Raw genomic sequence first — 13,365 nt, forward strand, 5'->3', positions numbered from 1 at the left:
GCCTTGGGGGGCTCTCTTGTTTTGGTCTCAGGAGAGGGTGCTTGGTTCGGGGCGGTGGTAGGGAGACATCTCAGCGTTCCTGAGGGGATTCCTGAGGGAATCAGGCAGGAAGGTGTGGGAGCTGAGTCCTCACCCTCCCCGCTCTCTCATTTGCTTTTTCCCTCCCTGGGTACCCTTCTGGGAGAAAGAGGCCTGGACTTTTTTCTGGACACTGCCCTGTGTCCACCCCACGTGCCGTCTTGCGGGCCTTCTGTAGGACATGGAGAAGAGTGAGGTTTACCCTCCCGGCTTCCTCCTCGGGGCCTCCTGGCTGAGAGCCCAGAGGCAGCCTGCACTGGGGCAGGGTGTGGTGGCCACAAGGTGGGGGCGGGGACCCCAGGCCCTCTGTGTAGGCAGCGGGAGGGCGGCAGGCCCAGCTCGGCTCAGCTTTTATGAACTCCAGAGAGAAGCCAAGTTTCCTCAGCCCCCTAATGAAACTGAGAGCAAGAGAGAGCTGATTGGAAACAGACCAGAGGGGGAGGACTCGGCTCAGGGAAGAGCTGGGGCCTGCGCCGGGGTGGGAGCTGTGTGTGGGGAGGATGCGTGTGCAAGGACCGGGGGGTTGAGCACGCAGGAACACGGCCTGGGCAGCAGTGGCCAGAGGCACAGCCGTGCGCATGCAGGAGCCGCTGTATGCATTTCAAGGGCTCGTCCTGCACAGGCGAGGGGCCCTGTCTCTAGCCAGAGCCTGGGAACCGTTGGCCTCCTCCGTCCCTCCCCCAGACTTGCACCTAGGCCCTGGACCAGGGTGAAGCCAGTGAGGCACTCACCACCATGTAGGGTGTCAGGAGGCACCAAAACCCTAGTCATCAAGATAAATAATATTTAATGTAATATTTTAAAAAATGGAAAAGATTGCAAAAAACGTATGACAAACAGCTATCAATGTTTTAAGCGAAAGAGGGGACTGGCCTTGCATTTGCACGATCTTGCCTTGTTCATGTTATCCTAGCTCCAGCCCCGGTTCTAGTCGGACTTTATTACAAAGACAAGCAGCTGGCTGACCAGCCCTAGTTTGCCGATTTGACTTTTTATTAAAAAAAAAAAAAAAAAAGATTTACTAATTTATTTTGGCGGGAAGAGGCCAAGGGAGAGGAGGGAGAGAGAGAATCTCTAGCAGACTCCCTGCTGAGCACAGAGCTGGGCATGGGTTCGATGTCACAACCCTGAGACCACGACCCTGAGATCATGACCTGAGCTGAAATCAAGAGCCCGATGCTTCACCGACTGAGCCACCCAGGCCCTCCGCCAATCCGGCTTTTTAAAAACACTGCATTAAGATGTTACTTACCTCAGTTGCCGAATTATCTGGCACCGCCTGAACTTTCTCACCAGAGACCAGTGCCTCACTCCCCTCACCCTGGTCTGGCCTTGATCTTACCCCATTCTCCCTTGTCCTCTGGCTCCTCAGCGCTCTGACCAGCAATCCCTCCCACCCCATCTTCCATCGCGCCCCCCTCTACCTCCTGAGCCCTGATCCCCTCTTCTTCTTGCCCACATGCATGCAGGGAGCCCCCGGGCCACAGCATCAGCGCTGCACTTCCCCTCCACATCCATCATCCAGCAGTCGAGCCCGTACTTCACGCACCCGACCATCCGCTACCACCACCACCACGGGCAGGACTCGCTGAAGGAGTTTGTGCAGTTCGTGTGCTCGGACGGCTCGGGCCAGGCCACGGGACAGGTGAGTCCAGAGGCCCCAGGAGCCCTGCCACAGCTCATCTCCGCATCTGTCCGTCTGTCTCGGGGCTCACAGAGAGAGGGTCCAAAAGCCGGGAGCCCTCCTGGGGCTGGAGCAGCAGAGAGCCGCTAGTGCCAAACACCTCCATCTTCTGGACCTGGGGGTAGGGGTCTGTGTGTAATGCCAGGGCCTGTCTGTCACAGTCCAGAGTTGGGGGCAGGGGCAGTGGCCGGGCCCACCTTGCTCAGGCTCCTTGCCTTCCCCTCAGTCTCTGTTCCCCCAGTAAGAGTGTATCCGTGATCTATCCAACCTGGCCCGGGCTCCGTACCTCGTAACCCCCTCTGAAAATCTCAGGGCTACAAGGATTGTGTAGGTTCTAGACCAAGGGTTCCCAGCCTTGGTACTGTTGACATCTGGGCTGTTCTTTCTCTGTTCCGTGGGGCCGGCCCGTGCACTGTGGGGTACTGAGCCGCATCTGCAGCCCCTGCCCACTCAGTGCCAGCTGCACCACCCCCTCCCAGTCCTGATGATCCAGAATGTTTCCAGATTTCACTGTGCCCTGGGGGCATCATCATTTCCTGGTGAGAAACCCTGGGTAGAGGAAAGGCCCTCCCTCCTTCCACAGGAGCTGTCCTGGGGTCTCCCATTGGCAGAACTCTTAGCAAGAGGTTCCCAGGTCAGTTACTGTTCTGGAGCAAAGCCCTTCTGCTCCTTAGCCTAGAAGAGACGCTGGTTGCCTGTGGAGCTCTGCCGCCCCGCTGCCCTTCTCCGTCAGCAAGCCCTAGGGCCCAGTCACTGACAAGCAGAAACACAGGCCACTCAGCAAAGGGCTTATGCCAGACAGCGGTGGGCCAGAGGTGACCATTCGGTGGGACAGTGGTCCTCCCTTAGTCCCCAGGAGACCACTCCGGGTTGGGACACAGTGGTCTCTAGACCTCTGGGAAGGTTCTAGAGTCCCAGCAGCGTACTGCGCTGTGAGAAGGCTCAGCCCCTCTTCCCGCATCTGGTCCAGCCTGGAAACCCGTTGTGAGAGGTCAGGTGGGGAGGACACTCAAAGGGCTGTGGTGGGGAAAGGCGTTCGGAAGCCCATGCAAGAGGTGGCCCAGGGAGAGCTGTGGCCGGCCCTTGGCCACTCAGCCCAGTGCTGCCTCAGGGCGGCCTGTGCAGAGTAGGCATTTGCTAAGTGCTGGTGTGTTGATTTGGGGCAGGGCTACGGCTCAGCCTCCTCGCTCTCGCTGTCCAGAACGGAGGCTGGTCCTCTTCCCTCTCTCCTGTTCTCCCTCCTTCTGCTTTCCTCGTTTCCTTTTCCCCTTTTCCCTGTAAGGTTTTCTCTTGCTGGCTCTGCAGCTCCTTAGTGCACTCAGAGCCTTGCCCACCTCTCTGGACAAGCTCTGTCCACTTTTAGGGGCATGGAGGGAGAAGTGGCCATGACCCGCGACGGCTACTATGCCTCCTTCAGAGATGCCAGCAGAGTCTACGGGAGCTGCCAGCCTATGTCCCAGCGCCCAAGGTGCCTGGGGTCTGGAATGTGGATCAGAGAGTCCAGGAACTCCACCTTGCCTGCCTTCTTGCCCACAGAGGCAGCTGGGGTTTGGAACCAAAATGAGACTGACCTGAGGGACCAGTTTAGCCCAAAGAGCCAAACCTAACCCACAGGACCCTCGGGAGTATGGGTCAGTCCATCCTTAAGCATCCTGATGATGGCTGGGTCCTGAGCCTCTCCCTTGACTTGACCATTCAAGATTAAGGGCTCGTCTGGTCCAGAAGGCAGATGCTTGCTCCGAGTAGACCATGGATAGAACACTGCAGACAGAAGGGCAAACAGTCACTCTGGCTGAACAGAGAGCCTAGCCGGGCTGGGGAGCAGTCTCTTTGGGTTTCCTCCTCTGGCCTGTTGTGCCCAGAGAGGGTGGTGGTGTCTTCAGTGAGTCTGCTCCCCAGGGCTCAGCAGCAGGCTCTGGAGGAGGAGCGAGCCAGAGTCCCCGGGCTCTTCAGCTGACCTGGTGACAGGGAGTGGCAGTACCAGGCTACTCTAGTTCCGTGGCGACCTCCAGAGCAATAGTTCTCAGTCTTAGCATGCACGAACCACCTGGAAGGCTCGCTAACACACAGGTGCCTGGGCCTCACCTGATTCTGATTCAGCAGGCCTGGGGTGGGGCTGAGAATCTGCATTTCTCCCCACATTCCCAGGTGATGCTGTTTCTGGTCGGGTGACCCACTTTGAGAACCACTGATCTAAAGCCTAAAGGAGTAAATTCCTAACCTCTTTGAGAATGTGAAGTTACAGATCATCTTTGCAGAAAAAAAATATGCATACAAAATTTTTACAATTTGCAAAAGGGTTTCCAGGCACCACCCCTGTGCTCATCCTCGGACCACAGCATGAGGCCCTAATTGAGAAGAGCCAAATCAGTAAAGGCCAAGGCCAGATGGACACACCACTCAAAGGAGATGCAAAGGGCAGAAGGAGGATGCCTGGTTAGCTGTATTTCTGGCAGAGAGAAGAGACCGCCAAGTGAACGCGATGGACAAGTCACAGGGCCCGATGGGATAGCGTGACTCTGGGAGGCAGGAAGACTGGTTGTAGGTCGTCCTCAAGCACCAGCGCTGGAGCGGCCAGGCCTGCGTCTTCGTCTGTCAGTTGAAAGTGAAGAGCTATCCCATCTCCCGGTTCCTTCTAGCTTTTAACTCATGAGGTTTCAAGCCACCGCAAAATCACAAGACCTCGAGATTTTTTAAAACCTAAACTTGTACCCCAATCAGAGCTGAGATATCCTAGCCTGGTTGGAAGTAGCTTCCAGAAACTAAATGTTGTAAATCAGCGGTTTTCCATGTCTGGCCACGTCGGGCTAGGATTGGCTTCATCAAGTGCAATGAATGATTGAGGTCCTCCTGGGAGGAGACAGGGTCTTGGGGACTAGAAGGAGGCACAGGCCACCCTGTGGGAGCAAGGGCTGCCTGGAAGGCCGTGTGTCCCAGCCCCTCGGGGGGCCCAAGCTCAGGATGGCCTGGAGTAAAGGAGTGAGGCTGTGATCTCCTGAGACTCCGGTTTCCTGCCCTGATGGAAGAGCAAGCTAGGCACCGGATAGGCTGCAGACATGATGGGGGCAGTTGCCTGTTTCTGAAAGGACACCTGGCACAAAGGGTCTCCAGCCCAGGACACAAACAGGGATCAGCAGCCCCTGCTTGCTTTTGTCAGGGGACCTTTGAGTGGGCAGGAAAGAGCAAGTCAAGGGAACCATTTGGAGGGACAATGTCAACCCTAGGTGCTGGTCTTTAGAGGTGAAGGGTGGGGGAGGGGAACGGCCAGCGCTCAGAAGGGTGTGGCCTGCGCGGAGTCAGGCATGGAGCTCCATGGTTTGAAAGGCAGCAGGATGGACTGGTTGATTCAGCTTAGTCAGTGGGACTTGAACGCTGCACGCCTGGGCCACACAGAGGTGGCCGTCCCCGGGCTTGCTGGGGAGCCCGGGAGGCAGCCTGCTTCAAAGGCTATGGTGGAGGTCATGAGCATCCTAGAAAAGAAAGGCAGAGAGAGATGGATAGTGATGTAGGGTATCTGGCTGGTCCCATGTTGGGGATGGTGTTTTCTGAGCAGGCCTTAAGGGTTGTGGGAAGGGGTGTTGTAGGCAGAGGGTTCTGCAGTGAGCACGTGTGCAGCCCCCAACTGCTTAGGCTGTATTCTGGAAACCCCAGTTGGTTTGCAAAGGGAAGTACTTGAGAGGAGGTGAATGTAGGGGCATGAGTGGTGAAGGACCCCATCTGGGCTCCACCGTAGGGGCCTTGAAGGCCCAACTGGGGGGCTCGTATTTTATGTTACACCCAGTCAGAGCTGTGGAAGGGGAGGGGAGAAGCCTGAGCGCCTTTAGATTTGGAGAAGAGGGTTGGGATGAGCCCGCTGGAAAAAATCCACAGGATCCCTGGAGTGAGAGAGACATGGTTGTGAATTTCAGGCCTCACCAGTTAACCCCTGGGTGACTTTGGATAAACCACTCAGCTGCACAGAGCCTCAGTTTCCCCAGTTGTGAAAGGGGGAGAATGGAGCTTCCCTTGCATCAGGGTTTCCCAGCCACGGCACTGTTAATGTTTGGATCGTTGGGCCTTTATCCTGGGGGCCGTCTCACGCATTGTGGGGTATGTAGCAGCATCCCTGCCTCTACCCCCACCAGATGCCAGCAGCACCCCCCAGAAGTGGTGCTACCCAGCATGTCTCCAGACATTGTTAATGCCCCCTGCCGGAGCAGAATCCACCCCACCGCCCCGCCCCAGGCGAAAACTGATGCCTTACAGGGTTGGGGGACTGGACACCAGCTGAGTAAAGTCCCTGGTACGGAGCTGGGCACTGAGACACTAAGCTTAGGAGTGCATTGTTAGCACAGGGGAGAGCCCTTGGGAGTCTCGTTGTCCTAGTCCAGGTGGAACCAGTGGTGGAGGATGGGCTGGCTGGAGACATCAAGGGGGTGGACTCTGCACAGTTCACCCACCAACAGAAGGAGCAGCACAGGAGCCTCCCATAGCCTTGCACCTGGGTGGCTGGGGGGCAGAGCTCTGCCCCTTGGGAGAGGGGACCGTTTAGGACTCAGAGCTCTGGCCCACCCACCCTGAGCCCAGGCTATAGGTGGTCATCAAGAGCACTGCCCAGAGCAGTGGGAGATACATGCCCAGAACTCCAGGGAGGCCTCTCCAGGGAAGCTGTGACTGCAGGAGGCCAGGGACCTCTGCCCCTCGCTGTGGTGCCTACGTCCCCTGACCCCCAAAGGCTGATGCATGAAAGGCACGCATGGGGCTTGGGGAGGAAACTTGAGTTTGAGGCACAAGAGGGAATAAAGCCGAGGAATGGATCTGGCGACCGAGCATCCCGGACTTCCAGGGCACTGTACAGGGAAGTCCTCTCGAAGAGCCTCGTGGGAACTGGAGCTGGCAGCGATGGACTTTCCTCCTGGGCTGTTCTGTAGGAAATGGGCCAGCACTCCGCGATCCTCAGGCTGCCGGAGTCAAGGGCGAGCCCCCCAGCACCCAGCGTCTCCCCAGGCTGTGCTGTAGGGGTAGACGCTGAAGGGCCTGTAGTCCTTGGTGGGGTCAGCTGGCCCCACCCCAGGGGCCCACAGAGGGGAGGCATGCGTGTGTTTTCTGGGGACAGTGGGGGGAGAGCTGGCGCATCTTACTTGCTGCGGCAGAAGGTCTTCAAGAGCATGAGCGTTCTAGGTGCAGCTGCTTATATGGCTAGGTGGCATGTTTTGGTACCTAAAACATGTTCCCTAAGAAATAACAAACCACTCGTCGGACACCCCCTCTCATCCCTCCCACAACTTCAAAGAGGACCACAAAAAAAAAAAAAAAAAAGAGAGAGAGAAACACCTGAGAGACCAAATAGAAGCCTCACACCCTCACCCACCCTGTGCCCCGGAGGAGACGACCCCATCCTGCATCTTCTACTGGGAGCGCCCGCTCTCAGGAGCGAGCTGGCGTGGCCGCGCAGGGGAGCGTGTGTCTGTGTGGGATGTGCCTTCATGCGTCACTCTATTTATGTTGTTCGCAGCCCAACGGTAGCGGCCAGGGCAAAGTCCCGGGGTCATTTTTGCTACCGCCGCCGCCTCCAGTGGCCAGACCTGTGCCCCTTCCTATGCCTGATTCCAAATCCACCAGCACTGCCCCAGACGGCGCCGCCTTGACTCCTCCATCACCTTGTAAGTGGACGATGAAACCGAAACCACAACGCCCAGCATCCCTGGCCCATCCAAACAGTCTCCACGGCAAAACGAAAAACCCCTGCCCCGCCCACTGCCAAAGCCCCCTGACCCAGAGCGCCATGGAGCCTCCCACCCGGACAAGAGCAGAGCTGAGCCCCCCAGTCATGGCCTCCTGGGCCTCAGTTGCACCAGCCAGCACCCCACGAGCGCCCCCTGCCCACCCGCTGCTCCCAGCCGGGGCCCCTGGCCCAGGCCCCTCCCGGGGGCGGGAGGGGGAGCACAGTGGGGCACGCAGGCCAGGGGTGCTGGCCAGGGTGGGAGGGGGGTGGGGAGGCGCAGCCATGCCATCTTCATGCCTGATTGCTGTTTTTTTCATTTTTCGTTTTTTTGTTTTTTGATTTTTGTTGTTTCGTTGTGCCCCGCTACACCAAAAAAATTAAATGTGACCACAAGGCGACGCCACCACCATCCCCTTTTGGCCTTGCCCCCTCACCTCCATTCCAGGGCCCTTGGGCCTCTAACTGTACAGCGGCCGGCCCCTGACCTCCTCCCCTCCAATCTCACATTTGGTTTCTCGTTGTTCCTCTTTTTTTTTTTTCTTTTTTTTTTTTTTCCCCTCCTCCCATCCCTCTCCCTTCCCCAGGTTGAATGTTCCAAGGACAAGGGAGGGCTCTGGGCCTCGGCTTACTTCATCTCTTTCTTTTTCTCTCTCTCTCTTTTAACCAATGACAAATTTTGTTAAAGGGAAAAGAAAAATCTGAGTTGAGAGGCCCAAGGTAGACCCGACGTGTGAAGGACAGGAGAGGTGGAGGGTGGGCGGTGTGCCGTCTGCGGGCAGGGGGTGGGCAGCGCTTCGGGCGCTCTGGGGGCTGGCAGGCCACAGGCCAGGACTTCCTGGTCAGCAGTGGGAGGGGCGGCCCATCTCACTTTTCTCCGTCTCGCGTCTCGCGCTCTCTGTTGCCTTCTTTCTCATGGTTTGAGTTCTTTTCCCCTCTCCATCCTCTTCATGCCATCTTCCCATCTGCATCCGCCATAAGACACCAAGTCATGGTCATGGTCATTGGAGGTGGGCAGGGTGGGGGAGGAGGCGCCAGGCTTCAGGGGGGTTGGGGGGCACCCTGGACAGAATCTGGTGAGCACGCAGTCCCTTGGGTGTACGTGGTAGAGGGTGTGGGGGGGGGATCCCTGGCAGCCTGTGACAGTCTTGTCCTTTTGGGGGACATCCTCCCTACTGGGGGTGCAGGACCCATTCCCTCCCGTAGGGCTCCAGCCAGAAAACTTGAGAAGAGCTCAGGGCTGTTTGGGTGCCCATTTGCCCCCTCAGACTCCAAAACAACTGCTGCGGGGCCCCCGAGCCCTAAGGCTCCGCCAGGCCCTCCAGCCCTCTCCTCTTGTGCTCTGGCCCATCTCAGGCCCTGCAAACTGCAGGACCACGGGATCTGGCTCATCCATTAGAGGAGGATGCCTGTTGGGCCTGAGCCTTGCCACCTCTGGGCCCAAGCTGGCAGCCAGCTCCTCTCTCAGACCCTGTCCCACCCGACTCAGACCTCTGTTGGGCCCCTTCAGGTTTCCGGAGCCATCAGTCCCATCCTTGGGGCTGCCCAGTGTGATTCCGCGGTGCAACACCCAGCTAGCTGTGCCCTGGTTGGACAGGTGGCCTGGCAGAGCCGGCCTTCCCTGAGCAGGGTGGGGCTGGTCCGGCAGAGCCCCCAGCCTCCCACCCTCCCAGGCTCCCTCTTCCCAGACCCAAGAGAGGCCGTGGGAAAGCAAGGGTGCATCGTTTCAACAAGGGCCATCCTCAGTCCTGCTTAGTGCCTGGTGTGGGGACACAGCAGGGTCTATGGGACCTCAGCTAAAGCCTCCAGGGCCCCTCCCTCACCCCGGACCAGGAAAGAGGACACCTGGCTGAGGTGCAGTGCTAGGGGTGGGGGACAGTGTGTGCTCCTGGTCAGTGAGAGGATGATGGGACCCCTCCGGCCTGTCCTTCCCACGGCCAGCCTAAGCCCCGGCAGCATGGTCTAATCCAGTCTCTCCCTCTCTCAGCAGCCCCGAAGGGCAGTGCCTGGGCAGGCCCCAAGGCCTCACAGGGTCTCTCCCTCTCTTCCCTGCTCCCCACAGCATTCGCAACGACAGGCGCCTCCTCTGCCAACCGGTTTGTCAGCATCGGACCCCGGGACGGCAACTTTCTGAACATCCCACAGCAGTCTCAGGTAGGAGGCCCCACCCACCATGTGGATGTGGGCACAGGGAGAACAGGCAGGGGCAAGGGTTTGTCAGCATTGGACCCTGGGACGGCAACTTTCTGAACATCCCGAAGCAGTCTCAGGTAGGAGGCCCCACCCACCATGTGGATGTGGGCACAGGGGGAGCAGGCAGGGGCGGGGGCATCGCGGATGTCGGGGAAGAGGCCGGTTCCTTGGGGCCAATCCGGGAGAAGGGGCTAGGGCAGGGCTGGAGGGCCCAGGCTTTTGCAAGCCCAGCTGAGCCTGCCTCCCCAGGCAGCCCCCAGGTCCCCTGGCTAATCAGCTAATTGGATAATTAGCTCTGACAGCCCCGGCCCTGGGGAAGGCGGCCAAAGACCTGAGGCTAGAGGCGCTCTGGGCCAGGCCTGGTGGTAGCCCGAGGCCCCGTTAGGAAGAGGACAGCGTCTGCCTGTTGCTCTCCTCCCTCTCCAGCTGGAAGCCCTGGCCCCCAGCCCTCCCTCCTTCCTTGGCTTTGGGTGGGCTGGGCAAGGGGTGGGGGAGGGACAGAGCCGTCCTGGTGGGCTGCATGCCCAGAGACTCTGGCACCCAGGGTAGGGCAGGGCCTGTTGCCACCCTGGAGGCCCCTCCCTCACGTCCCCATGAATCCTGTTAGAGGGGAGGCTGGGCTGTTGGAACCTCCAGTCCAGCTCCCGTCTGTCCCCAGTTCTCACAAGGAAAACTCCAGCCCTCCTGCTGGAATGCCCTGGATCCGGCTTTGTACAGGCATCCGTGCACACATCCGCATGCGGGCCCCCTCCTCCCTGTGCCTGTCCCTGAGAGGCTGGGACTAGCCCACAGAGCCCCAGGCCCTAGGGTTCAGGGCAGGGTGGAGGCAGCTTTTACAGCATCACCCGGCTTCGGCTTCTCGGAAAAGAACATGCAAATACGGCTCTCTTTCGCACATTTTACAAAAACACCTCCCTGTGAGCCCAAGGCCTTGGAGGCTTTCTCAGCCCCAGGAAATCCACATCGGCCCAGAGCCGCAGGGCCACCTCTTTGGGCTCCTGCTCCTTTACTGCTCTGAGGCCCAAGTCCAGAGAAAGTTGGTGGATGGAAGTTTTGTGTGTGTGGTTTGAGGTTTTGTTTTTTTTTCCCTTTTCCTTTCCCTCCCTCAAAAAAAAAAAAAAAAAAAAAAGCCAAAAAACTTTGTCAAACTTCAAACTTCAGAGCTCCCTAGTGGCAAGGAGGGGAGGGGAGGGGAACTTCAACCCCCTCCAGCTTCCCACCCCCTTTCCCCAGAGTCACGTCTGACCCGTCTGGTTTCCAGGAGCAACCAGACATGATGTAACACCCAGATGAACTTGAACTTGGGGGTGTTGAGAAGAAAAACAATGGCTCCGAGCAGGGGCTGGAGCCAGCCCCCTCCGCTGCTCTGTGCCAGGGAGGCCGAGAGAGCCCTGCTGGCAGAGGGCGGGAGGGGGTGCCAGAGGAAGGGACAGCAGGCGGGCCTCCCCTCCTGGCTCTGGGCTGGCACCAGGCAGCAGGGCTCCATCGCTCTCGCCCGCCCGCCCGCCCTCCCTCCGCCCCTCCGCCCCAGCCGCCTAGAGCTCCGTGCGCGTGCTCACTCTTGGGGACCACTGCCGAGTCCTCCCCCGCTCACCCTGTTTCCGTCTCCGTGTGCTTTCCCTTCTTCACGTTCTCTGCTCACTTTGCTTGGACTTTGGGGCCAAGGCAGAGTTTGAGGCAAGTTTGGGAAACGGTTTTTCTTCCCCTTGTTTTGCAAGGGGCCCCAGCAGGCAGGTGTGTCTGGGGGTGACGGTGGGGGAGACTGGAGGAGCCGGACAAGGCCTGCACAGCCGAGAGCCCTTGGGCCTGGGGGCAGGCGGGCGGCTGCAGCGGGCGCAGGGGCTACAGTGGGGGGTGGTTTCCACAGTAACCAGTGACTTTAGCTGATCTCTGGAGCACCAGATGGAGAGAGAACAATAGAATGAGGGAAGAAAAGAGAATTTTAGCAATTTTGTCATTCCCTGGGCAGCGCTTTTTACTTAGTTTTAATCAATTTTGGACCTGGCTCAGGAAGCAGAAAGGGTGAGCAGAAAAAAGCCACTTTGTGCTTGGCGGCAGATGCCCCTCCCCCTTTTCTGGGACCTCTGGTAAGGCGCTGGGGAGCTATCCTGGAACCACCTTTGTCCCTAACTCCAGGCCTTGAACTGGAGTCTTCCCTTTCCTGAGGGGGGGTCCCCAGTCTGGGCACTGGTGGTTGTCCCCCTGCCATGCAGCTCAGGGGACCCCAAGGGCACCAGCCTGGCACCTTGGCTTGGTCCGACAAAGACAGAGGGGCCAAGCGGGCTCTCCACGTCCCAGTTGTCCTCTGCCTCCTCTCCCTGACAGGGAGGGTGGGTGAGGGCCGGGCCCACACAGCCATGCTGTAAGGGTCTCCGTGTAGTCAGTCTCCCCTTGGGAAGGGGTACCAGAGAATACCGAGGCTAGGCCACAGTGATAGGGACTCACCCAGGCAGCTCCCTTCTCCTCAGGCCAGGAATGGAACCCCAGGGGCTGGCTCCCGACTCAGCCCTCCACCCGACTCAGGGGGTGCCTCAGGCCTGGGTTTCCCCCATGCAGTGCCAAGTATCCCATGAGCCTCCCTTTAAAGGCCTTTAGGCAGTTGATGGGGTTGGACTTTGGGCAGTTCCTCCAGGAGCCCCCGCCACAGGAGGGCAGGTCTCTTCCGGGTGTTGTTTAGCACGGGGCAGGAAGTTCGTCACCTCTGCCCACCCAGTAAACGCCAGCAGCACCCCAGTCATTGTGGCCACCCCAAACCCCCATTCTTCCAAATGCCCTCCATCTGCACCACCCAGTGGGGCAGGCGCTGGCCATGTATGGCTGTTGAAGTTTAAATTAAATAACTAACTAGAGAAAACTTCAGTCCCTCAGTGACACTAAGCCACGTTTTACTTGCTTAGAAGCCGCATGTGGCTAGTGGCTACCACACTGGATAGGGCACGCAGAGAATGTTTCCACTGTCAAAGAAGGTTCTAGGTGATCTTGTAGGCCCTTTGTAACACTAAACTCGATGTGTTCATCTCACAGTGGAAGACCACCCAGACCAGAGCCTGAGGGGTGGGGTGGGCCTGCAGGCATAATCTGTGTGGCTGAAAAGAGAGGTTTTAAACACCAACAACTTTCACATGCAATGCTGTCTCGACTTCTGGCTTCTTTTGAAAAGCTGGCTGATCTAGCCGCCCCGGGCCCTCACTCCGATGTGCCAGCCTTGGCCCTGGGCTCCCTGTGAGCATGCCACGTGCAGTGGTTGGGAGCATGGACTCGGAACCGTCCCCGTGCTTGCGTGCTGGCTGGGCCGTGCGGGCACTGTGTAGCCTCAGGCGGGTCGTCCTCTCCTCGCTGGCTGCTGTGTGGGGCTTGGAGCAAGGGCAGAAGGGATACTACCCAGTGGTGGCTCTGTACTTAGCTCGGCTTGGCTCCTGCAGAGCTGAGTCTGTGACCCAGAGCCTGGTTGAGGCCCCGGAATACATTTTCAGGGACCCCTTTTTGGCCCCGAGGGTACTACCAGGCCTACCTCGGTCCTATAGCCTGTAGAGGAGAACACCTATGTTCCCACCCCTCCCCCGCTGGCCGCAAGGTGGGGCCAGAGCCTTGATGGAGGCCGTTGCCCGACGGCCCAGCCTCGGGTCAGGTGTATTTTGTGAGGAAGAGCTGCCAGGACTCGTTTGTGGGAAGGTGGCTCCCCCTGCTGGCACCCTGAGGGAAGCGACTC

General features: G+C 58.7%; 1 protein-coding gene across 12 annotated transcripts in view; it reads left to right on the plus strand.

The window, feature by feature from the left end:
* Positions 1-13,365, plus strand: part of NFIX (nuclear factor I X) — a 96,104-nt gene that overhangs the window by 79,291 nt on the left and 3,448 nt on the right. For 9 of the 12 annotated variants that reach the window (XM_026488128.4, XM_048227189.2, XM_044380009.3 and 6 more), the window contains 3 exons: positions 1,548-1,723; positions 7,257-7,404; positions 9,526-9,617. In XM_026488128.4, the coding sequence (XP_026343913.1) occupies positions 1,548-1,723; positions 7,257-7,404; positions 9,526-9,617 (416 nt within the window). The remainder of the gene's footprint in view (positions 1-1,547; positions 1,724-7,256; positions 7,405-9,525; positions 9,618-13,365) is intronic. The other 3 variants (XM_057311552.1, XM_057311553.1, XM_057311554.1) reach the window with 1 other exon arrangement.

Source organism: Ursus arctos, unplaced genomic scaffold, assembly GCF_023065955.2.
Source record: "Ursus arctos isolate Adak ecotype North America unplaced genomic scaffold, UrsArc2.0 scaffold_14, whole genome shotgun sequence".
In the NCBI taxonomy this organism is placed as follows: Eukaryota; Metazoa; Chordata; class Mammalia; order Carnivora; family Ursidae; genus Ursus; species Ursus arctos.